The sequence below is a fragment of the Anopheles maculipalpis genome, chromosome 2RL (genome assembly GCF_943734695.1).
Source record: "Anopheles maculipalpis chromosome 2RL, idAnoMacuDA_375_x, whole genome shotgun sequence".
NCBI classification, from domain to species: Eukaryota; Metazoa; Arthropoda; class Insecta; order Diptera; family Culicidae; genus Anopheles; species Anopheles maculipalpis.
Window position 1 is genome coordinate 40135831 of NC_064871.1, and position 26554 is coordinate 40162384.

The window sequence follows — 26554 nt, forward strand, 5'->3', positions numbered from 1 at the left end:
TCCAGCTCCGTACATACTTATTAAATTACAAAACATCTGCACAAAATATACAATACCGAACACCGAAAATATAAAAATATTAAACACAACAGTAAAGAGTTAACACGTGCCAAAGGTAGCCATTGTTCACGCTACCGCTTCCTAATTGCTTAAGCACTTCTTTCAGTGTGCGGTCGGAATGTCTTTCAAATTTGCACACGTTGCACCGAATATTAAGCGCTCGCTCGCACACTCCTTGCAGCTGCATACGAAATCGGAAACCATAAACCATGAATGAGTGCCAAAGAACGGCGATTGTACAACCGGCGAATGGTCGGTCTAAGGCCGCGGGCAAATTCCGCAATCGTTTCGGTCAATCGAAGGTTTTGAGGGCTCGGCCAGGTCCGAACGGTTTTTCTGCGATCTGCGAAATCGATCTATATCCGCAACAATTTACAAACATTCCGGCCAAAGAAACCCAGGCGAGTCGTGTGAGCGGTGTATCTGTCCTGAACAGCTTGCGAGTAGGTGTGGAGAATGTTTTGACAATGCACAGTTTCTTCAAACGGATGCTATGTAGCCGATCGTAAACCAATCACCGATCATAAGCGGTACAGAAAAAGTTAAATAAATATACTGATTATTGGAGAAAAGAAATCGAACACCATACGTGCGGCTGCATTGCTTCACTACGTATTGAATCAATCTTCACACTCGCGATAGCTGTTTTGCAGCTTAGTCACGGTTGAAAACGGTTGGTAAAGTTATTATTTTTTATTTTGCGTAAAACATGACCCCTTCCCTATCCCCCTTGTCACAACTCCCTCCTGTGAGCAGTTCTTGTCTGACAGTCGCTCGTCATGGCGCTGTGGAGTCAATTGCAGGACACTTGCCACGTTCCACTCGAAAATCGATTGAGCGTGAAATGGAATTAAGAGATCCGATTCGGTGTTGAGCCGCAACCCAAACAGCCACGCGATTTAGTGACGTTTTTGTTTGCAGCGAGAATTGCGTGTGTAAACACGGCTCGATGCCACCGGTCGATGGCTACATCACTGGCTGCAGCCATATTTCGCTGTCCTTTGTTTGTGGTGAGGATTTACGAAACCATCCAAACGCGTTAGGTGTATCGAAATTTGTATTTTTGAGACTGGGAAATGAATCCGTTGAAACGGATGACCTTGTGGTGTGGTCCGTTATCCGTAGTCTGGTAGAATTGACCATATTTTGTTTAGATTTTGTAGTTTGCTATTTGCAGCCTTAAATAGTGATGGAATTGATGTTTTAAATGACGCCTTATTCTTCTTGGCTTAACGACATCCTAGGCCACGAAGGTGACCAAATGGCTTACTAGACTTGCTGATACTCCGTAGTTACGAAGTCAATCCTTACTACGGAGGAACAGCTCCGATGGGATTTGAGCCCGTGTAAAGATCGGCACCCCTGTCGCCTCTGTTTTCGATCTGCCTCTACATAAATGACGTGTAAAATTAATATGAATATCCCATTAACTTGGGATATTTTTACTCGTTTCATTCTAATTACTCATTAAAATTCTTGCTAATCGTGCTTTGAAATAATAACATAAATCATACACACCAGGTCACCAACCTGTCGGCCATTTATTAGCTACGCCATTATCGGGTGGCTTCAACATCCTTGAGCAGGAAATAGACTTTTCCTGCGTACAATGCACTCCCGCACCATAACTGCACGCCGTTCTGCGCCAACCTGCCAGTGAGGGTCAATCGGTTGCTTTAGCTGAGTGTGGTTAGCGTGGTCTGCCGCTGTCGGGTGGTGATTGTGTAACACGCTAAGCTAGTGGTATTAATTGTACGCCTACACACGGCCACTGCGATTTGCTCAGAATCGTGTTGCAGTTCGACGCGGATATTGCACCAATTATGGTGGTACCGACGGTGTGCATCCGATGGGAAGTTCAACGTTCTTTGTCGATTTCTATTTCGGTGGTTGTGTGCTGCTGGGCTGAATGTCATTGAACATGTTGTTAGTGCATGTAGTGAAAGAGTTTCAACAGGTTGTATAAAATAGCTTGTTGTAAACAGCAATTTGCACAAATAATACAACGAATGTGATTTTTTCTTATTTATTAAATAATAGCCTGTTAGAAGTTAATAAAACTTTAATTTAAATTTTATTTTTATTTTTTTTAATTCATAAAGGACGGCCGTATTGCTAATTTAAATTTTATTTAAAAAAAAACATAAATATTCAATGCCTTATAAAGTCCTATTTATCAGAAACTATTAACCGTAAAATAGTTCTATAAATTGACTCGAACTAAAAACGAGAAAAGTCATTGTATGTTTTGTGTACAAAGTCATAAACGATGAAACAAGATCGTTCATGATAGGCTGTTGAATAATTAATCATCCGATTAGTAATGTATTCTCGCTATTATCAATGTCTAACATTTTCCCGAGAGTAGGCAATGTTTTGCCAAAACACCCAACATACCGATAGCGTATGCCCGAACCGATCGCTCAAGAATCCCACGCTCCTTTCAGTGGGGTCACACGGCACAATCACTAGAGCTCGTGTCTTCTGGAGGTTCAAAGCATAATTTATTGACGCTGCTGCTGCTGCTGCGACGACGCTCTACGAGACCGATGAAAGCGAGCGAAAATGTAGAACCGAAGTGGGTCAGCGTGAAGCCGCGCCCTACCACGCAATCGACCTACACTACGATTTGACCCTTGGTCGAAGCTTTCGGGACACGCCGAGAACCCAGCAAACCCATCTTCCGATGATTTCAATCTTCATCGAACACCAGCTTCGATTCCGGCACCGGAATGGGCCCCCTTGCCGTGCCCGGTTCGTATCGTTTCACTCATTCGGGCGATTCGTTCCACCTAGCTACGTATTCACGTAACGCCAACCGGCATGCACCTTACCTCACCAGCACTCCGGACCGGTCAAACCTCCAACCGTGTGAATCCGACAGATCGAAGACTAATTGAGCCGAAGGATGGTCAGGTCGAAAGGATGGCGAAAAAAACAAAACGAAATGTGAAACAAATAGACGGTCCGCCAAAACGGGAGCTGCCGTGGATGTGTTGCAAGTGTTGATAAATATTTTCCATTGCACCGAGTGCATCCCTGCAGTGTCGCTCGGTGGCTTTTGCATGACCCACCCGCGTTGTCTTGGCGTTGTTAAAGTATCTTCGTGTGTGAGTTTTTTCTTCTTCTCTCCTACAAGGGATGTATCGTAAGGGATAGAAAACAAGGTGCCAATGGACGATTGGGATAGTATTTTGCTAGCGGACCACTTGCGCTACTTCACTGCACCTGCTGGGCGTCACCTGGGGCGATTGTTTGCCGTCCAGGAAGTGCATTGGCCACCCGCCAGGGAGGAATGCGTTCCGACAAAAAGGCGACGCGGGTGTTGGGAATCGGTGCCGTCATGCTGTGGCTTGCTTTTGCATGAACTTTTGCAACCATTGCAGGAGAGTTATTGCTCAATTCCAGTGGCGAACATTTTGGGCAGTGTGGAAATTAGAAAATTAGAAATGAAAGGCATGACGGTGTGTTCAATCGATGGAAAAGCCACAGAAGAAGGGCACGATTTGGTTCTGTTGTGAAGGTCAGTCTTGTTTGATGGGAAGTGTTGTTCTAAATCGTTTTCATGACAGTTCAGCCGGTAAGAGTTGTGAATAGATTGCTGGTAGTGTTTGGTAAATATTGACACACCACAGGTGATTGCTTTTATACCGAATGTGGCGGTTAAAAAAGGCTTTTGTTTTGTAATATTCAAGCATGACAAAATTGTTCGAAAAATTGATTATGTTAGCAGCTTTTTAAAGCAAACAGTTTCAAATTGAAACGCTAAAGCACTTATATAACGATATTTTGAACATGATTTTTCGTTTCTAAAACACGTAAAGACATCACATTCTAACAAATTCTAAATAAATTGCTCATTTGAATATTATTTTCAAATTTCTCAATACACCAGCCAGAACCCTAAGGAATTCCATTAGAATGCCATCATAGTAACGTTCTGCATGGTCCCGTTAGCCGAGATAAGCTCCGCCGGTGGAAGATTTGCCCTCATTTATTTCACCATATTACCATAACACCGACACCGATCCCTATCCATTCATCTGTCGAACGATCGACCAGCGGAGTTTTACGCTCGAATTGCAGGTGGAAACGTCTGGTAACGACACTACTTAAGATATCTCTTGCGAGGCATTTCGCGTACTGCGTTCAAGAACGCAGGCGAGTACTGGCGGGTGGACTGGCCATGCGTGACATCACCCACCAAGAACCGTGTCACAGTCCTCCCCGGTCAGCTGGATCAATCAGCATTTGTGTGTTTGAATGGATTTCGTTTCAGTCTTGCGTCGGTCTCTCGGTTCGTTCAACCACGGGTTCACGAGGGCCGGTTCGAACGAGCTACGGCCGTTCGTATGTTGCGGGGTGCGTTTTTGCTGTATTTTGGCAATCGACCACGCATGATGCCATCGTTACAAATGTACAGTTACAATCACTTTGCATGCCGGTCAAACGGTGCGCCTACAGTGTCGCCTTCTTTGTTGTGCGGCGTGAGCTCATTTTTTACGTACGAAAATGCGTATTTCGTAGTGGTTTGGGTAGGTTATATTCGGACACATTCGAATTCTCAAAATACAGTATTCTATTTGGATTCTGGTGGATGGTTGGATTTATTATGATGATATATAAATGATTATGAAGGATGGTTAGAGGTAAAATAAGCTATAAGTTCGAGCTTAGTCGATTAAGCGTGGAGGAATTATTATTGGTTTTTGGTTGATTCAAGATATGAGAAAAAAATCGTAAAACGATTTTTTTAATTTTTTTGTAAGAATCTTATTTAAGCAAAGACGAGTTTAATGCTCATGTTCTGTTATACTCCGTTTAATTAATTTAAATAACCATGGTGCCACTGATTGCGGTAGGTCTTTCAAGCCGAGGATGATAACGAAAGCAACAGCATCACTTAACTCCGCAAGAAAGCAAAACCGCCAGCAAATATCACACGCATGCTTTGAGCTTTACAACCCAGCGAAAGATTCCACACGACATTCTTAAATTTCCTATCACGCTAGGCCTCGAGACTCGCTCTCCGTGACGAGGCTGCTGGCGACGGGCGATGACGAATACAACAAAAACCACTACTTGCCCTCACTTCCTTTTCGCGTGACAATTCCAAACCGTGGCCATCCTTAACAGGGGGAGGCCTTACGAATAAACACACTCACGTCTTGCTTCTTCACTTCTTACCTTTCCTGCAGAATACCACTAAAAGCGGTTTTAGCACGCGCGCTCTCTGCGTTGAGAATGCTTCTTGTGCGCCAAGATTTTGTGTCACGGTGCGGTGTGATATTGAGGTTAATGATAGTTTGTTCGCTTATACACCACTGTGTGTGTGTGTATGGTTGAATATTTACCTTCCTGTTCGCACGAAACCCCAGAGCTGGACGATTTTTGTCATCATCTCAACTGTCGTTTCCCATTTGAAGTAATGTTTGGGGTAAGGGTTAGCATTAGCAGAAAGATGTTATGCATCTTTCACCTCAGAATGTGAGCAGTTTGAGGGAGGGAGGTTTAGGAAATTGTTAATTGCTGCTTAGGACATCCATCCATCCCAGACCTGTAACATTTATTTTTCAATTTCATTTTATGAACCGTACTTTCGATTAACATGATTTCGGCTGACGATGGTGGACGGATTTTTGGAACGTCGCAGGTTCCGTTCCAGTTGCATACACCAAGTTGGCTCTTCGCAGGACTAGAAAGCATCGTACGTAAGCAGCATAAATGCCGAGACAATTTTGTCAATTTTTGGAGCAACACAAAAACAAACTACTACTACTCCGAGGTTCGTTTCGCTTCGATTGATCGATGTTTTCGACCGGCTGAATTATGCGTATGCTTCCGTGACGATGAGAATGAAGGTGCTTTTTGTTTGCTTCTGTCATACCCAGCTGGGGTTTTCTTTTTCCTACCGGCATAATTTGCAAGCTCATGGGAGAAAGTGCTGCGTAATAGAATGCAGAAGTGGTGCGGTTTTTATTTGATTGCTTGGCTGGAGGGTCTGAGTGATTTTGGGTAGTAAAATTAGCAAAAAATTACACTGTAAGTCTGGTTTCTTGATCGTGAGAAGATCGGATGCGAGGCCTTCGAGGAATTACATGTTTGAGTGAGATCGTTGCTCATTTCTTTGTTTTTGTGTTGTGGCCTAAAGTTTTCAGTATGTTTTATCATTTCTTACGACGTTGACGTACATATTTCTTGCGAAGTAATTGTCAAATACGATAAAAGTGATTTGTTCAGAGCAAAGCAGGATTGATTTTTTATCACTTTTTAGTAAATCATTATAGTTTAAGATGAACTTGCGTTCTTTGGTGTCGTTTTTATAACGTTGCTACCTCATGACGTCTTCATCGAGCCAACCCAGTCACCAGCAGTCGACTGTCGATCCCGAATGTAGGTCATCGCCAACGCATGCTTTGACTCACTCACTTGCGGGACACCGCGTGGTCATTTTACCTTTTCGGCTAATGAAGACGCACTGGAAGCAAGCACTTAACCCTTCGTCATTGTGGCTGTTCTTGCTGGATGGATGGTGTTGGGATTTTTTTTACTTTTTTCTGCTTCTTTGTGCGTGTGTACATTATTTTTACTAACCTTCGTTCCCGCGCCTTCGCTCACACTAGCCCGGAAAGCGGGCTGATGAAATCGAAAATGATTCAGTGAAACCAGGCGGGACTCTTTCCTGGATGGGCCCCGTTGTGAGAAGGCGAAAAAGTAACCGGAAAGCCACCGTGGAGCGTGGTCGAAAAAACAAAAACGGTGGCAAAACCTTGGCCTTGGCTTGGAAGAAAGTGATCGTTGGGCGCCAGGGCAGGAAGCGTACGCAAAGCAACATTCAGCAGAAAATCGATCGTGACCTTCTATTATGCCGCGATCGGTTCCCATTTGCTATGGCAAAAGGGCAAACAAAAAGTCGCACTTCAAGGCTTGAGAACTTGTAGTGCCGATGACGAGGAACGCAAAAATAAAAAATAAAACAAAAGACTTCAACGCTTCCCTGCAGACGGTAGCGACGAACGGAAAAATGGACTTTATTGTAATGAAATCTACGCCAGCTTGTGGTGGTAGCTGTTTTCTTCAGTTGGCCATACGTGTGCATGTCTACGCGTCGACTATTTGTCTGGTAAATGTCATACCGGTCGTGCCTAACCCGTTCCCGCCGATTGGCCTACTTCCTAGGCGGATCTGGACCAACCAAAGCCAAACTACCACTGATCTATGGTTTTATTTTCTATATCATCCTAACAGTGCGCTTTTACCTTGCAGCCACATAAGGTTTTAAACTAAAGAAAGAAGGTATAAAACTAGACACACATTGTGAGCGCAGGCGCAAAACCTACCGAATGGGCAGAATGTGTTGCGGTCACTGTCGTCTGACTTTTGTATGGTCCAGGATTGACTGATAGCTTGGTAGCTGGTCTGCAATCCGATCGCCTTCTATGAATCAGGATTTTTCAATCCGCGCCTAACCGTTCGATGAAAGGCATAAAAAATGGATGAAAACAAAAACTCGTTCCAGTGTGTGTGTGTTTTTTTTTTTCATTTGCTCCTGATTTGTTTCTGTTAGGGCATGTTTTGTTGCTGATATTATTATTGGAAGTATTTTTATTCATTTATCGTTTGCACGTGGTTTGTTTTCATGCCATATTTGATCTTTTTATGGAGTTTAATAACAAAAAGAAGCGAGATAGTTAGAGCACTTATGATGCGGAATGTTGCCGCATCTCTCTTTTGGCGTTTTGTTGCACCTTTGCTATGAGAACGATGTCATCAAGAAATTACTACTGTATTCCCTTTGCACATTTGATCAAAACCCATCCTGTGGGCTGTGTAACCTTAATTAATATATTGTGAACTAGTGTGATGAAAAAAGGGATATAAACTTGAAAGCTTCTTTTTAGGGATTTCTGGAATAATGAAGAATACAGACAACAAGAATAAATCAAACAATTGTCATATAAACAGTGTAAAAGCGCACGAAATATGAGGTGTACATGCCTCAAATGAATGAATATTTAATTTATGAATGGATATGAAATCTCAAATTACTTGAATGAATGAATTATTAGCTTTAATTTAATACGTACAACACTCTCCATTATTTATTGGTAATATTTTATTAACTTGCTTCAGAATGTATTTCTCTAAATCGCTATCAAAGTCATTGCGTCTCCAAAATCTGTTACTCTATGTTATACGCACTAAACATGGGAAGGAATATAAGAACCTCCACCGACTTATTAAGCTCAAATACAAACTTTTACGAGCTATGGTACCGATAACACCAAACAGAAAGCTCCCACAGGCTTCTTTGCATCGCAACGACTATCAAAAACCCGCTGCAAGCCCTGCTGACCAACCTGTTTTTATTCTCTCAACACATCACAATAGCAAGAGCGAGAATGTCAGAAAGGCATACATGATCAGCATACTGTGGTTCATCGGTGTGGTGATTTTGTTGTTGTTTTCATTCCAAAACCAAACCAAAGACTTTACGAATTCCCGCGAGCGTATGAAGGAAATGAGTTGGCCTCGGTGGCCTGAGGCGGTTCATTTCTCTGGAGCAGTGCTGGAAGTCACAACAACACTAAACATCCATATGCTACCCAAACGAGAAGCACCAGCAACAGATGGAAAGGTAGCCTGACACGGTCTCCCTAACGTGGGCATCCTCACACGCACCGATTTAATTACTCATCCTCACTCAAAGCCTCATTCGTGGAGATTTGAATTAATTAGCTAATCTGCTGAAAACTATGCCAACGGAAGTGGCAACGAGCTGGTTCCTCTCTAGCGTTACTGCGAGCGACTTACCTCCGGGTCAGACTTCTGTCTTTCTTTTTCACCCACTACCTCCCTACACTTCTGACACCGTCACGCCACTTTTCCAACCCTCCCACCAGTGGAGCAGCGTATTGAGAGAAATGAAAAGTTTTGTTTTCGTTTCAGCCCACTTTTCATCCGCAGTCGGCCGCCTGCCACTGGCGGCTTGCCCGGTGCATTCTTTTCTGTTTTGTTTCCGAGCTTTTCCGCCCGCCCGTACTGTTTTTGCTTCCTCCGCGTTCGCGCTTTGAGACTGTTAGTTTCAGGTCAGAATAATTCCCGTCCCGGGGTCGCACCAGCTTCCCGCCAATCCGCCAACCGGGAAGACCGATTAATAAATTGTTCCCTACCGGGCTGTCCTACTCGTTCGCGAAGGCCATACAAAGCAATGGGTTAGGCGGTTGGTGAAAGAAGCTGCAGGTAGTGGTGGTAGAGGTGATGGCTGCAGAAATTCACAGGAACCACTTCATTGTACCGTCTCGCCCCTCTAGCCCATTTCTATTCGCGATCGCGCGTTTCGCCGCGTTCGTCACTTGCGCTCGTTCCCAGCGTTTAAGTCACCTGAAGCATTCGCTGATGATGGTCGTTAACCAGCACTTGGCGTCACCCGCCATGATCGTCTTCCGTTGCGCTTTTGCGTGTCGCGGGATGCAAAAGGGGATACGAGACCAGTTAGATTAGCTTGGTGTGTGATTTAGCCGTTTGGTTAAAAAGTTTTGCCAACTTCTGCTGGAGGATGTCGGCAGAGGAACTGGTTGCTCGGATGGACGTTTCCCCAGAAGGCTCGTTAATTTGACAGCTATGAGATGAAATGAATCGTTCGAGCAAGTTGCTTCAGTCGGCCGGGCCCATAATTCACCGGAGTTGCGCCGGATGCAGCCCGAACAGACTCTCCCGGATGGGGTAGATTGATTGTGTGGCTGACGGTTACCTTACTTCTGTCATTGCGCTCTATAAAACTGGCAGTTGGACTTGTCTTTGTGAGGGTTCCATTCATGTGCACACTTACCTTAAGCTGCAGTAGCCGATGATCTTAATTGCGGACAAATGAAAGCACTATGTTTGGTGAAGGCATTTTATTGAATTAACATTATTGACATTCTTGGTACGAGTACACCATATTCATGATCAGACCGGGTGGAAATTAGTTGCGCAGCAGCACGGTAGAGGCTTGTTGAGGAGTAGTAAGCAGAGCTGGACGATTGTTGCCCGATGCAAGCGTTCCAACGGACTGCGGCTGTCTGATGAGAACGGCTGGCTGCAGGGTGTGTACGATCTGTGCACGCGAGCCTACCGACGGCTGATGACGTACGACCGCATTGAATCCGCGAATATCGTCAGCGGTGTAGTCGACGATGCGTTCCGTACCGTCCGATTCTAGCGTTCGGTACTGGCCGCGTACCCTGTCTCCGTTGCGCGTTTCCTGCTGGCTCTTGATGTCACCCGAAAGCTCATCACGTACAGCGTATCCATAGCTGTAGTCGTCGCGATCGTATTCGTCACGTTCACGTCGGTCCTGTAGATCCTGGTCCTGGTTACGACCCAAGTAGCGCTGATCGTTGTACTGATCGTTGTAGTTGCGAGATGGCCGTGCACCATCGTCGTAGGATCGGAGCTGATTCAAGCGATCCTGCGATCGACGGCCCACCTGCTGACCATACTGCTGCGCATGGACGTTAACCAGCAGTAGTGCGATGGCGATGATGGAGATCTTGGAAAAAAATATAAAAATTATCGTTTTATTTAAGCGTACCACAGCAAGCCACAGGATGCTTTACCTTTGATGCCATTTTGATGTGCTGATAAGAAGAAGGCACTGTTAGAGAATTCGCTTGTGTTACACTTAGAACACTCAACTACTGAATGATGTCGTTTGTATCACGAGCCGTGGCGTTTTATAGTCGTTCTTGGTGAAGTTGGTGAACGGGGTTGTCACACAGTTGAGGTTGTCTACCTGTGAAACGGCACACTTAAGGTAAACCATCCTGCTTTAGGCTGGGCAACACTATCACATTTCATCCAGTTGATCTTCATGCACTAATTGATTACAATGTTCACATTTGATGTACAGCTGCTTGAAATTCATGTCGGTTTCCTTGTGGTTAAGGTCTTCGTTTCGGATTACGGGACGAGAACGGTGCGGTAATGTGCACGATAACGACATCACACTATAAGGCGCTGTTTAAATGCTAGAAGCTTTATGACATAAGCAGGGTAATATAATATATGCGTTTATTTTTCATTTTATTTTGTTTTATTTGTTGATTATCTTCATCATTATCGTCATGATCATCATCTCGTTCACATATTTTTTTTGATAATGTTTGCATATTTTTATTTATTTTAAGTATGACGACATTCACCGTATTATTATAATATTGGTATGTATTACATGTTTTTTTTAACTTTAACCTTATATTTGCTAGTTGATAATCTCATAAAAATAATTAAACTTAATATGAATTTTGTATAATAGTACGTTTTTTTGCGTAAATGTTTACTATTTTCTTAAGCAAAATATGTTTTATTTACGGATTGAAAGATTCTATTTTATTAGAAGTTTGCTCATCATAGTCAAAGATTTTTTTAATTTTTCAAGGAATTTACGTCCTAAATAAATTATTATTGTTTTCTTTCTTCTGGTCTGCTAATATCACGTAGTTCAATAGTCGTTCTTCACTACGGGAGAGTGGTCCGAGTGGGATTCGAACCCTGGTTTTGCCTTGTGAAGTCCGGAGCCATTTAAATTAGGGGTCCATTTCTGGACCCCAAATTTTAAGAAAAGAAAACCTGTTAAATAAAATAAAACATATCACATAAAATCTGGCAAAAAAAGAATGATGGAAGGCTTTGAGGGATAAGGGGGGATTACGGAATCATAACCAAGAACGAATAATTAAGACTCTAGTAAAAAAAAAAAATATTGCAATAGCATATCACAGTTTAACGGTGTTAAAAATCCACGTAGTTGTCATATTTATTTTAACTCATTTTACACATGTTCGTTTTTTTAACAAACATGAAACAACAAAATTGCGTGAATTTTACATAGTCCTTTGCCTAGACTATGTAACTTCCATAGTGAAAGTTACATAGTCTAAATATGGGTTTTATTCCCTTAATTTTATTCAAATATATTTCCAGAATGAGTAAAATATCTATCAAAAAATCCCCTCATTTACCTGGCATGGCAAATGTTTGCCCGGAATGGGCGTCACCTCACCTGCTCGTCCATAAAATGCAGCGAGCAGAACGTTAACCCAATTTTCGTTAAATCAATTCGATCGAATCCATAAATAAACTCCCTTCCGCATCGTCCCCATCAACCGTAACCAAAGTGTCAAAAATATCGAGCCAACAATTTTGGCCAGGTTTCCCAGCGTTGACCGCTTCCGGCCGAGCGGCAGTGATTTATGAATGAACTAGATTTCAATTTCCATCGACACACCACCGACTTGATTGCCTCTACTCCTTGTTACCTGATCTCTCTCTCTCTCTCTCTCCAAACCATCCATATCGTCTCCCCTAGGCGTTTCGAACCACTTCGTCTCATTAGAGACAACAGCGCACCGAGCACTTGCGCGGGCTTACTTGTGCGGGTAAGTCCGTGAAATACGGGTACGAAAAGAAAGCAAAAAGTAAGCCAATCACCTGAAAACCGGCTTCGTAATTTTGAGACCTCAAAAAAAAACCCCTACCCACCCCATTCACGGCTTCAAACGAACTGCCGCTCGTAGGAAACGGGGAGCGAGGGCAATTGGCCGACGATGGACATCGGAAACTGATACCGTCAGCAATGATCATAATCATGATGTGATGACGCACTATTGCTGACTGAGGCGTCTGTTCATACTTCGGGTGTCGGTTGGATAAAGATGCTTCAGACAGTTAGAAGTTTGTAGCGTCTGGTTGATCGCCTATTTCTAGTTGACTACAATTTAATGTACTAAACATAGATGTAGTGGCACTAGATTGATTATACTTTTCAGTGCAAATGTATGAGTGTTTTACTGGTAAAACAATGGTTAATGTAATAACTGGATAATGTGGGCAGACTGCGCCGTTAAATCGGGTTTGCAACTCATTGACATGTTTCCTAAGCGACCTCCAAGTTCTAATAATATCGAGTCTTCATTCGCACGGCTTCTTGACCCACATTTGCTCCAAAAAAAAAGCGATTCACTTTCCTCTGCTGTGCGCACGACATAATACACGCCGCCGGAAGCGATAACACCTTCGTCTTCCGTTGGCTTACGAAATGAAGCAATAAACCTGCGATTCAAACTCGTGATCGTTAGTTTACGTAGTTCCGGTAAAGTTTTTCTTTCACCGGGCAGCCCCATCCACCTCCAAATGGAACGTCAGTGGGAATCGAGCCAGGAAAGAGGTGTCTTTACAAAAGAGTCAAACTCCTGAGAAAAAAAAAATACTCGGATACACGCACACACACACACACACTGCTTGCATCGAATTCGGGAAATGGATGGTGGAATGGATGATGATGGGCGTCGTTAGGGCGCAAGACACTGGAGGAAGTCCTAGATCTGCGTGGTTTGTTTGACTCGCCAAACATCGTTGACCTTAATTTTTATGACGCGAGCAGATGACGAGAGCCGACGATTTTTGGCCCGGTAAACGGTGCGCCGCTAGCTAGTGCTGAAAAGTTGTTTTAGTTTTTCTTTTTGGTACCTTTTTGGGAGTCATGTAGCTAACTAGCATTGCTTGTGCTTGAAACTGTGTTTGTAGCATCGGAACAAGCATCGGTCAGTACGTACGGTGTTAGCGTAATGAGAATCACGACGGTGACGATAATGATGATACTGACCAAGGGAAACACATCTAGCTGGAAGTTGAACGAGCATTGCGGAACTTTGCCGATTTGGAACTGTAAGTTTTTGCCTGAGAACCGACGATATATATATTTTTGTTGTTTGCCGATGTACCAGTTCCGAAAATGATGCATCACCTAAGGCAACAAAATCATTAAAAGTAAGCATTCAACGGTTAAGCAAAGAATGGTCGGTTGGTCGAACCGTTTGAAGTTGCTGGGATGATTGGGTTTTGGTTGGTGAAGTTGATGATGACTTAATTTCAGACGGCATGAAGGTGCTGCAGATATTTGGCGCTCCTCTCTGACACTAGCGCTTAAGTCTTGCGTTCGTTTCTTTACATAGCGGGTTTAAAGAGTTTGTTGGTATGGGAAGTAGTTGTTTGTAAGTGGGGTGGTCCGGTAGTAAGACGACAACGGCGTCAGTCATCATCACACGGCGGGACCGCGGTTCAAATCCCATCCCTGGAACGTTCTCCCGTTGTGAGGACTGACTATCCAACTATTTGATGGCCAGCGTGACATAGAAGGTCGTTAAGCCAATAAGAAGAAGAAAAGAAGAAGATGAACATTCCTTTCATTCCCTGAACAATCCAGATGGTGGGGCGAATTGCGTCAATATTTTTGAAAACAAAATACAACTAAAAAGTACAACAGAATAAGCCTAGCCGAACAAAAGCTGTAAATATTGAATGTTAATATGCACTCAATGCATCCGCCGAATGGTGCGAGGTAAACACACTTCAGCACTGTGCAACGTTCCTGCACGAGAGGCTTGCTGTGCGATAATTGAGTGCTTAAAACTGTCCTCAAAAAACATGATTGACACTCTTTTTGTAACGGATTCGGTTATTGCCAGTGCATACAAACGATCGTGAAGAATTGTTTGAAGGATGCGTAACGGAGGATGCAAACTGTTTGTCTGTGTGCTCTGTCTTCACGCCCTTGACCACCCGCACAAGTACTACATCAAATGCATTCGAACGAAACAGTTAATCGTGCTGATGAACGTGCTGTTTCGTGCAAGCCCCGTAAACAAAATTTGTCATCCCTTTGTTACGACACATATTGAGCGATGTGACAGATGTGCCTCGAGTTGAGCTTCGCCCAATAACTGCCATTCTTTGCAGCTGAGGTCATTTGTTTCTAATGTCTTTAAAATTTGCAGATATGTTTTGCATCTACACTTTTCAGTGACATATGCTATATGCAATTTTTCACCTTTTCCTTTAAACGCCTTCTCGCTAGGCGCCGTGTGAGAAAATATGTAAATAATTAAGCATGCACACGCGCGGCAATGCTTTGTAGCAACATTAAAGGTTGACACTTAACGGGAGAACGGAAGGCCAAGGCCAGCCGAAAAAAAAGTTGTTTATTGTGGCATTGAGTTCGTTCGACCGTTGAACGATCATTTTGGGAATTTTGAATCGTTTACTTGCGGCGGTAGAAGATCGATGGGATCGAAATGCAAACAACGCTCCGACACATCTGTGTCATGCGGACGGGAACCATTCCGAAATGCTCCCATACCCCGAATTCTGCTCTGCGAACTTCCTGCATCGTTCGCGTGTAGCTGGGCTCGTTTTTGAAGGCACATTTTATGATATTTATGATCGGTCGCTTCATTTGCATGTTCGGTCAATATAAAAAAAATACAGCCGAGATGCTTTGGATGTAGTGAAAATGCCGAAACTGCTCGTGGTACGTTTGTCAGTCTGTATGCCGTGTATCTGGGAGAGGACCAATAAATAAATAATTATTATTATTATTATCGTACAGCATTAAATTTGCTTTCATCCAGCCGAGGCACATCAAGAACCCTACACTCAAGCGAAGAAAGAGCAACTGTACACGTTGTATGTTGCAAAGGTGGATGTAGTAGGATTATCAACGTTTTATGTTCAATGATCTTTACCCATTTCATACTAAACTATTCCGAATCGTTTACTAAAAATGAAGATCAGTTAAAACAATTTAAAACCAAAACCAATGTTTAAGTTTGTTGAGTTGTAGCGTGTATTCACTCTTTTTCACTGTGAAATGTGAAGCCTTCGCAATCTTCATCGTACTGGTCAGAATATCATCAACGCCTCAAACCGAATCGAGTCTGCAATGCAAATCATCACATTGAACATTAATCAGAAATAAATCACAATTTTTGGCAGCAACATAATATAAAAACCAAACCCGAAAAACGACTAGCGGCATCGCCGCAAATTGGTACCCGCACGAATGGGCTGTAATTATCCTTCTACGGCATCACGGCGGCCCCGACCAGCTGGTTTAATAATTTAGTTTTCCTGTTATTTCGCTTGTTTACAAAACCCTGCGGACCACTGCACGGGAGGGTTACCAATCATCATCTCGCCCCAAAACAAACCGGTCAAGACTGATGTCCTGCAGCATCGAGACGCGATCATGTTCCGCTATAAACTCACTCTTCCTTGCCATTCATCACCGGTTGGCCTGGGACCAAGGGTTAAGCATAAGAAAATACAGGTGAGCTTCGGACACAAGTTCGTCTTATCACTGGGCTCTCTCGGCCTAAGAAAGGTGCGCTACGAGACATCAGTTGCCAGTGAGCCACACATTGGTACAAAACGCACTGAAACGTCTGACGAAAAATTACGCCTTGATCACTTCTTTTGACAAAAAAAAAAGGGCAAATACAATAAAATCCCGTACTCGATCCTTTCGCACACTGCACGAATGTGTACGAAACAGTTAAATTTAAAGACGCTTCTCAGCGTTCTTTTATTCATTCAACTGGCCTGAGGGAGCTTCCGGCCTTTTTTGGAGGGTGCACCGGTCCGAGAGAAGAAGAAGAAGAACAAAAAATCCCCCTCCACCAGACGAAGGAAGGCGCAAAACGAAGTTGTAGTTGGAATTTAGGACACCACGCCCGAACCCCGCAATGGGCATGATTCCTGTCTGCGTGAGGCGATTTTTTGGGCGATGTTTGAAAACAGAGAAAAAAGAAACAAAAACGCATAAACACTCACACACACACACGCACGTGTGCTCCTCGATGCCGTGTGATCATATCATACAGTTGCGTCAAACGATTCTCCTCCTCACATGGCGGCGTCGGACCCGTTACGCGAGCCGCGCACGGATTCGCGGATGGAAGCATTTTAATTACATTTTTATGTTCTCGCTTGTCCCCACCGTCGGTTCCCTTCGGTTGGTCACTCTTGCGCGAAACGCCATTTGCCAAGTCCTGCGGGCGAAATGACCAAACGACCCATCCGGAGATCGCTGTGTTTATCTTCATAAATACGCACCCATTGCCACGATGCCACACTCTCCCATCGGGCCCTCGTTTCCGTTAACGAACTGCAGACCAGCATCGTTCCGAGGTTTCCGTTTGGCCGTGACCGTGGACCTGTCTGCGGGGCCATTCGGTTTTGATGACGGACGGACGGAAAAGGGAGAGAATGATAAAACGTGGTAAAGTTGGTGAGTAATTTTAGTGACGGAGCGGCCAAGAAACACAAAGTTTATATTTTGTCACAGCAATTTTCGAATTTCTTACTATTTGTGACATTGCTTACCAAGCATCAGGTGAGAAATGGATTCCCAATTTCGGTGCATCGCGTCATCTTAAGTGGCGTTGCTTTTTCGTGTTGTTCTTGTTTTCTTGCCTTGTTTTCTTAATTTAATTCCGAAGTATGCACCGTTCGCGTAAATGATCATCCCTTTAAAGTACAAGCAATTACTGTTCGAAACCAAAAACCGCTGACGGATCATACAGATTAATTCGCGATGCAATTTTCGGGCGAAGGTGTCTTCTGTCCGGCTATGTATGATTTATTGCCAAAAAAGATGTGTAGGAAGGAATGAAGAAGTAGGAGGTGTATGCAAACTAGCAGCAAGCACGGAACAGTACGGAAAGGAATAAAATAAAGTGTTCATTACGAAAAGTCAGCATGTTGTAGCCGACTGACCCACAAACCTGCCCGACTGTGGTGTGTAATGCGATGCGCACAAACTGAACCGTTCTGGCGAGGGAAGAAGGTACATAAAGGGACGAAAAAATGCAACAAAACGTACACAGACTCATCACGTACGCTGCTGCATTCGCATTCTGAATGGAATGGAATGAATGAAGCGTAGCGTGCTTCAAAAATGCGCTTTACGATAGTCCTAACTTATTTCACACACAAGAAAAAATTTACCTGTTACGAAGATGTCGTCAAAAGTGTGTACTAGGTGGCACTTTTAGCGATTCTTGTATGTCATCTAACACTTGCTTTATTTATTCTTGATGGACGGTTTGACTGATCGATTTGAGGTACCCTGGATATCCAAGATTTGATTTATGTACTAAAGATATGGCGTTTAGCGGTCATAATAATTATTTAAAAATATAATCTTTATTTGGGACGGCCCGGGGATGTAGGCAATAGCGGCGCCGATCGTCAAACAGCAGGAACGTGGTTTAAATCCTACCGGAACCGTCTCCCCGTAGTGAGGACTGACTATCCAACTACGTGGTATGGGCAAATCTAGTAAGCCATTCGAACAAGATGATGAAGAAGAAGAATCTTTACACTTAAAATGTGGTTTATTTCAATTCTATTTTTGGGATTATCATTTTGTATCATGAAAATTCTTCTATTCTTCCATACTTTTTTCAAAAGATGACCCTGTCTAGCATTGTTTCAGACCAAAGGAAGTTGGAGAGGGCAAAACACTTTCTGAGTGTTTCATTTTTCAATTTTTGTATGAAGTTATCGCATGTCTTTAGAACGTTTAATACGGAACATTTTCCAGTGGGTTATTCTAGTACAAAATATGTTAAAAGTTAATGGGGAAAATGCAGGGCCGTATAGTTCCTTAAGAAAAAGGGACAGACTAAGCATCCAAATAGTGCTACATGTCCCAGACAGGGCACGAGGGCATGTGGCACGATCCAGTGGCTAAGGCTGTAGCGACCACCACCGAATCGTGTTTCAAACATACGCAGAACTGACTATTCAGCCACTGGTACATAATCATGCCTATGAAAGCCAGTGCCCACTGGCTGGCCGGTTCTCGGAATTGTAAAGCTAATTTTTTTATCAAAAGCCCGGAAAAATCACTTGTAACTTTTTTTCCGACGGTAAGCGATAAAAGTAATCAAAACTGTCCTTAACAACAACTAATTTGACCATTCACATGATTATCTACCATTCGTCATGATCAATCGAGCTATCTGATCCACGCTTGTATTAATCAAAATGTTAATGCGCCGTTGATTAATTAAACACTCACAAATCAATTTATGCTTAGTAAAAACATCACAATCGAGTATGACAAATTGATGAACTCGGTAAATTTTTCCATCGACACTGCGTTGATAGAGCCACAGGTGAACCTAATTCTTTGTTGACTGCGATTTATCAGCAAACCGATAGTAAGGGACTCCGATCGATATTCACGTTGAAACTTGCGCGAAAACTGCAACTCCAGCATCCAATCAGTGCCGTACAGCTTTTCAGCGATATAATGATTCTTGGAGCGATAGAAAAGAGTAAATAATTTAAACAATTTATCTACGAAACAAAACTATACTCTCCATGCTTACCATGTCCTGCAATCTCTCAACCAGCTGACAAAAGATAAAGTATTCCACCACGACCGAGATCGGATATTCGCTCAGCACTACGTTTTCACGCAATGCCGGTCCCCGCAGTGTCACGTAACATCCGGCCGTCACGAGTCCCAGCGAGAAGATGTGATGCTGCAGAAAGACAAAGCTGGCCATTCGTTGCAATTTCGGAAGCATTCTGTAACACGAACGGCATGGTGCATAAAATGACCAACAACGCAACAACAAGTTGCAGACAAATATTTACGTGAATATTTCACAGTGCCGCTTTGCACATTGGCGCAGTTGATCGTGCAATGTGATCCAAAATGCTGTCCGATTGTTTTGTGCTTTCTGGACACCAAGCTGGCTTTCAACCGTTTTGAAAACATCCCCCAGACAGGTAGCTAACAGTTCCATTTCGCCCATAAAACCCACCAAAATTGCATTCACTATCGAGCACCCCATAAAGAAGCCAACCGTCGGAAAGTAGAGAAAGCTTACGTACGCGAAATGGGAAAACTCGGTTCCAATCGGTTCTCCGCGTATGACCAGCATGGTGTGCTTTTTCATGTGCTGCCGGGAAAACCATGTCTGCAATAGAATGAGTATGATGCCGCACTGCGGCCCGAGAATTAGGCAATTACTCCAGCGATACCAGCGTTGCCGGATCTTGGAAGCCTGTGGATGATCTTGCGCAAAGGAACGATCATTCAAAAAGTCACCCAACTGTTGAAACGCATCGTAGTGGACGGTGAAAATGATCATCAGCAGCAGTACGGCCACCAGTACCGTAATGCCTCCCGATACGAACGAGACGTAGTTAATGTCCTCTGGTCGATAGAGTACGTAGTAAATCTTGTGTATCAAGCTGGTAAGATATACAAGATACGCTGCGAGGCGAACGATAGTCACCAACTTCGCTAGTACGGGCCTTAAATTAATCGGATAACCTGCCACCAATTGAAAAGGACGCAGAAAGTAAAGATAGTCACGGCCCTCGTCCAGATGCCACACTATGTTAAGCTGCCGTCTGATCCACTCCATTTCTTCCGATACACTGACCTGAAAGCTTGCTAGAGAGGATTCTAATATGTAAGAAAATATAGTGGCTGTAGTCGACAAGCCATATCTGTATGGGAAACTGTTTGATCCTGGACGTCTGACGTTGGTTCAAGTTATTTACTATGAGTGAATACGATATGCAAACTTAATCACTCGAATCGTTTACCACAAGGCGTTTTATTCCAGACAAAGAATCAATCTATCATGGTTGACAAGCAGTCTTAATGTATCAGTTCTTAACTTAACTTATCAAAAAGGGGCTTGTCCCAAAGATAAAAGTTTTCCATGTGACTAGGTCCCTTAGACAGGGCATATGAAAAATGCATAACGATTCCTTACCCTCGTTGTTCCGTCTATTGTGCACCAGAATGTGCAGTTGAAATAAAAAGAACTTTGAAAGCCTGCCTTGTAATTAGATGTTTACGATCAGAAGGGTACCAATTTAACCTATTGTTTGATGTTGGTTCATAACTTTAACCGTTGTTTTACTTCATCCTTTACATGTCCGGTGTTTGAGAGCTCTGGAATTCCATGGAAGGTTGTAATACAATAAAAGTTTTTCTGGTTAGTGAAATTTTCTTTGGTTGTATTGGAAATTTAACTTGTTTGTCCATCTTCAATTTTAGATAAAATTCAACGGCTCATAAGATATTTGAAAAATAAAGCAAGTGTATGAATGAAAATAGTTATTTATTTATTTTAGTATAACGGCTCGACACGACAGCTATGCCTCGGACGGTGGTGTAGGCGACAGCGACGACGGTCTTCAAACCGCAGGACCGTGATTCAAATCCCATTTAGACCGTCCCGATTATTCTGGTAAGCCATTTCGATGCCCGGCCCGGCCTTAGGAGTCGTTAAGACAAGATAAAGAAGTATGACGGCTTTACGCTGTATTGTCGTAAGAAAATAGTTATTAAAATATTATATCTTCTGTATCGAAAGAAGAAAACAATAAATTCTGACAAGAAAGTATGTTATATCAATCCAAAAGTAGACCTTCACATAATATCCTGCATTTTGCCATTTGTGCCATACATCTCACGCCCGTCTGGAATGTTAGCAGGTTCGTGCTAGGCAGTGAAAGAAAACGAACAATAAAATAATGTGCAATAAACTTGCAAAACAAATGGGCACGCATAATGGGAAAATCTCACCTCAACCTCAGCCCGAAAGCATGGGTGAGAATAAATCGCACCTGACCCGAATCGGTCATCGGTCGACGCTGAGCCTCTGTGAGGCAAACGAAAATTTTCAACCATTGACCTTCTTCCTCTGCCCTTGCAATCGTGCATCTTTCAATTAAAGTACAGCCGGAGAGGATTTTTCTTCGGTCAGCAATACGCCTACCAAGTGCAACGAACGAATCACCCCAATGAGCGGGAAGTTCGTTGAAGAAAAGGAACTCCAAAAAACAATGGAAAGATGTGGTATCGATCAATTTCTTGTCTGGTAATTGTTTTTATCAATATTTTGATCACGCCCTGAACAGTGCGTATTTGCAACCTTGTTTTCGCGTGTACATGCTGTATCGCGAAAAGCAATGTTTATGCTTCAGGTGAGATGCATAATATGGTGGGCTTATTTTAATACAAGAGCAGTACAACGAGAAAATAACACCGCCCTCCTGGTAACATTATCAACCCTACAACAATAATTACATTTGCCACAGCACACTCACAAGGTGGCGCTTATTGTGACCTCAAATGCGGTTCACGGTTGATAACTTTCACCCAAGGTCACGTCCTATGCATTTGATCGCCAAACACTAGCGCAGGAAGCGGATTTTATGATCCCCATGGTATGGCGCTGATGGGTGATTCAAAATCACATTCGGCACCAGACGGGCACCGTACGAACGTGCCACTAATCAACGTGACACAATTCCTTCCGCGTATGGTTTCTGGTACGGAGGGGGAGGCAAGTTGGCACAGTTGGCACAGTGGCTAGCGAGCCAAACAAAAACGGGCTAACGGATATTCCGACCGTGGTCGATGAGACACTGTGATAAAATATAGCAAATCCGCGCTCGTGAAATGGAATCGATTCGGAACGAAACCAGTGGTTTAAAAGGCGTGAGCTGCATAACGGAGCTGGCCGAAGAATATAATTAAGTAAGCCCAAACGGTGTGGCAGTTTGCTCCGAAATTCGTCATCGTTCGAAGAGGTCTGTCTGCAATCATGTTGAGGCACCGTGTCGTACTTGCTTTGCTTCCCAAATTCTATGCACATACCAAATTCTACCAAATACACACCAAGAGCCACTGAATTTATTCATTGCTGAGGTAAAGTAAATAAATACTTTGCCAGTGTACATGTATTTTTTTCGAAATAGAATAGAATATATTTTGGTTGGGCGTTTGAGGACGGACAACATAATGCAATCCACAAGATCTGTTGGAATTAGCGCGAATCTGAAATAAAATTATGAATATTTGTGATTTAAACCACATAACTTAGCATGAATATATTTTTATATTTAAACATGAGAATTATAAAAGAACAAATAAAATTTCAAATTTCAATCGAAATATGGCACGTGTCGAGAAATCAAGGCGAAGCAGTTCAAAATTATTGTGTGGCTGGAAAATATGGAGTCCGTATGAAATGTTGTATACAAAGCTGCGTCCAATAAACTTGCAAGTGTTTGCTCCCGCACAAGTTGGCTTGTAAGTTCGTTGCACTGTGGAAATTCATATGGTACGTTTTATGTTTATGTTTTTATAAATTTAAGAGAAATATCCTAAAATATTATGTAGATTAATACATAAAAATACAAAAACACTACCTCATGATTTTATAATTCTGATTCACGTTACCAATCTTGAATAATACTTACTTCGGTGGAATAGATATGCCATTAAAAAAAACTCTACATAAATTAGTGATTTAAAAATTAAAAAAAGGAGTATAACATTGAAATAAGAAATAGCACTTAAATTACTGCCAATTTACGATGATATACGAAATATACGAAATATATTTACTTGCTCCTTTCGTGCTAGTGATGGCCTCATGACGGTTGACTTTTTGACAGCCCCGTTGAATCGGAAGCCGCATACGGAGCGGATAGGAACGAAGCTGTCTAGCTGACAGTTGGTTTGTTGTTGGTTTTTTTTCTTCTCTAGAATCGTGAAAAGGAAGGAAACCGAAGAAGAACAAATTACGCACACGGTAATAATATTGCAGAGCAGAAAGTGAGCGGAAGGCAGCAACGTACCACATCTTGCACCACTCGCTGATGTGCTCCGGATGTTTCTTTTCTGTAAAGTAATTGGTCATTGTGGTGCTTGCTAGCAATTCCCTTCAGCTTGTTTCGTGCACGGTGTGTTTGTGTGCGGCATTAAGTGACGGTGTATCGGGAATCGGATCGGTAATAGGCCAGCAGCGGGAGTAGGGTTTTCGTGCGTGAAAAAGTGCAAATAACGATCATTCGGAACAACGAAATAGCTGTGTGAAGATAAAGTTCTCCATCTATTTATGTACAGTGAAGATAGTAACTACCAAAAGTCCCAAATTATCCCGCTCGAGCATACGGATTTGCGAACATTTATGCAACACAAGCATAAGCAAAGCACCAAGGTATCGCATAAGAACGAACAAAGAGGACAGAGTCGAAACATGAAGTCCACCATTGGTTAAATAGTGCAGTTCTGGTCCGCTGGACGTTCTCGCAAACCAGTTCTGCGATCCGTTGATATGTTTTAATGCGTCGCAGTTTATTCGTTCATTCTGACAAACCGTTTTCTTTCTCTTCGTAGCAGCGCGCTGGCGGAGAACTCCACACCAGCCTGATGTGATGTGCATGGCTGTATTTATTTTGCTTTGGATTTGCTTTTCTAAAACTGTCTGACGTTTTGAACACGCGCCCGTCGCCACCCCCAATCGTTTCCACTACGAAAAGTGTCCCATCCGACACTGGCTAGGGTGGGAATGATTTCATAACAAGTGGTGAAATTGCGCGTTCTCTCTCCTGCTGTTCAGCGCCGGAATCCAGAGTTCTTTACTGGAAGTGCACAGCTGCTTTTTCGAATGAAGGGCATGTATGCTGTATCAGGGTTCTGATTTAACATATAAGATTTACTGGCATATATTTTTTAAGAACCTTTTTTGAGACGCATTTGAAAATGTAAACACTGTCCTGTTTCGTAATGATGTACTTTGCGCTCTTTGTCCCTGGTGAGATGATGAACAAAACAAACTCACCTTACCTTGCCACCATATGCTAGGCAAAGGGAACACTCACAGCAGCTTGACGAGAAAACGCTAATACTGTCCTTTGAGGGAATTGCGCATGTTGCGGATAAAAATGTAAACAAACAGCTGAAGATGCTGAATTCCATACCGGGAACGGGATTTACGACAAATATGGCATAATTTTTTTTTACAAATGGGATTTTGTCTCGATAACAAGGCTATAGATCTGTCCCTGGTAAATGGGACACGAAAGAAATGATGTTTTTTATCTAGAATTTGTGTAAAGCACAATTAGGTGTAGAGTACATTGTTTTTTTTGTTTCTACGTGTATATGGAGCAGTAAGCCACCTTCAACAGTTTTATCCGGACACCTTACTGGGCAGTTTCGGAGTCATCTTATGCCCTATGCCTCTCAACAACCAGTATTTTGCTCAACATTACTGCCGTCATTGGGTTTCTAAATAAGAAATGATCTAAAGAATCACCTTTGTCGGTCGTCGGTGTATAAATATCACCGCGTGCAAAATTCCGGCGTGGCAATGATCGGTTTGTTGAACACCTTCAACAGAACATAAGTGGCACGTCTGCGCTGTGGGCTCGTGCTTTTCGCGGTGGTGGTTTGCCTTAGAACAAAAGTGGGCACGAAACCGGTTCAAGCGCACAGACACGTGCAATCAGTGTTTGGTAAATTATTTGCAAGAAAACCTACAACACCACGGCTAGAAACACACTTAATTCCAAACACAACAGCATAGGAACGATTGAGAATAGAGCTACCTCAATATCGGTAAGATTTTCAAAAAAAATTCAAGGTTTTCTTGCTCTCGTCTGAGCGTCATTGGAGGGCAGCTCCGGCACATTGTGGGATGAGCTATAAACCGGCGTTTTTTTTCTGTTGGTTTTGTTTTGCTCGTGTAAAGAGGAACATTAAGAGTGGTACCGCTGACTCTGCATTTTTGGGCATAATTAACTCGTTGGGCACGGAAGAATATTTGTCGATTAGCTTAGCTTCCGTCATGTGTCGTCGGTTATCAAACAGGTTACAATCAGCTGATATGGTGTTGTGATATATAAAGGGTAGACTGATGGAAACTAATGTGTAACTAAATGAATGGAACACATTATTTTAATCATATGCTAAGCTACAATGAGGCAGAAAAGGTTTCGCATGATATCCACCTCAATAAATAGATCTAAACCGAATTGGTTCAAGGTTTCACTGCTCCGGGATGGTCAGGGTTGTATTGGGACAAAAATGCGCACGTACTTCTCTTTTAACGATCCTCACCTGTTTTTGCACTGTGCTGTGGAAAACCTTCTCTTCTCCGATGCTGTCCGTACGCGTCAAGGTGGACAAGAACGTTTCGCGACGAATAAAATCAGCAAAGCCTGGCGGGCATTCATTAATGTGACATTGAGCACATTTTCTTCTCCTATCGATCGTATCGTTCTCTGACTCGGATAAATCACACTTCCGTTTTGTGAGAAATTATGTAAATTGGCAATGGTAAACCTCCACAGCATGGTCGATTTATGGTCCTGTGGCGAGGACCACCAAAAAACATTGTCTGCCGGTGACTTTTGTTTGGGTTTGGTATATATTAATTTTTCCCACCCTAGATAGATCACTCGATCGATCGACCCAACTTTTGCTATGTATGCACCGGCGCCGATCGCTCACGGTGCACGTGTGTGAGTAGTAGCAACCCGCAAGCCGGGCAGATTGTTGAGCCGAGGGTTGATTACGCGCTTTGGTGGGGTTTGACGGTTCGTTCGCTGACTGTTTGCTGCTCTGCCCGAGCTGCAGTTCAAACGCGATCTTACCGTCGCCGGTGTAGGTTCGTGCTCGGTATATAAGTCGCGTGGAGTGGTTTTTAAAGCGCTTTAGGTGTAGGTTAGTGCGTGTAAACGACGTTTGTGCAAAATCAAGGTATAGTGAAAAGGAAAACAACAAAATCGAATAATTGTCTTAAACCACAACACACAATTTTTGCAAGGCAGTACAAAG

General features: G+C 43.0%; 6 protein-coding genes across 9 annotated transcripts in view; 2 read left to right on the forward strand and 4 right to left on the reverse strand.

Annotated features, from left to right (window-relative positions):
- The window catches only part of LOC126557269 (ATP-dependent Clp protease ATP-binding subunit clpX-like, mitochondrial), a 399590-nt gene that overhangs the window by 358363 nt on the left and 14673 nt on the right, over nucleotides 1–26554 (forward strand). The gene's annotated exons all lie outside the window — the stretch shown is intronic.
- Nucleotides 1–26554, reverse strand: part of LOC126558330 (actin-related protein 1) — a 309926-nt gene that overhangs the window by 192009 nt on the left and 91363 nt on the right. The window lies entirely within an intron of this gene.
- Nucleotides 1–26554, reverse strand: part of LOC126557178 (uncharacterized) — a 422959-nt gene that overhangs the window by 144648 nt on the left and 251757 nt on the right. The window lies entirely within an intron of this gene.
- Nucleotides 1–26554, forward strand: part of LOC126558300 (ras-related GTP-binding protein A) — a 284579-nt gene that overhangs the window by 73999 nt on the left and 184026 nt on the right. The window lies entirely within an intron of this gene.
- On the reverse strand, nucleotides 10010–10687 carry LOC126559148 (cuticle protein 19.8-like). Its single transcript, XM_050215262.1, has 2 exons — nucleotides 10662–10687; nucleotides 10010–10594 (listed from the first exon to the last, which is right to left on the reverse strand). The coding sequence occupies exons 1-2, from the start codon at nucleotides 10671–10673 to the stop codon at nucleotides 10028–10030; spliced, it is 579 nt and encodes a 192-aa protein (XP_050071219.1). The 5' UTR covers nucleotides 10674–10687; the 3' UTR covers nucleotides 10010–10027.
- LOC126559153 (uncharacterized) lies at nucleotides 18971–20330 on the reverse strand. The gene is made up of 3 exons (XM_050215268.1): nucleotides 19552–20330; nucleotides 19281–19482; nucleotides 18971–19207 (listed from the first exon to the last, which is right to left on the reverse strand). The coding sequence occupies exons 1-3, from the start codon at nucleotides 20328–20330 to the stop codon at nucleotides 18971–18973; spliced, it is 1218 nt and encodes a 405-aa protein (XP_050071225.1).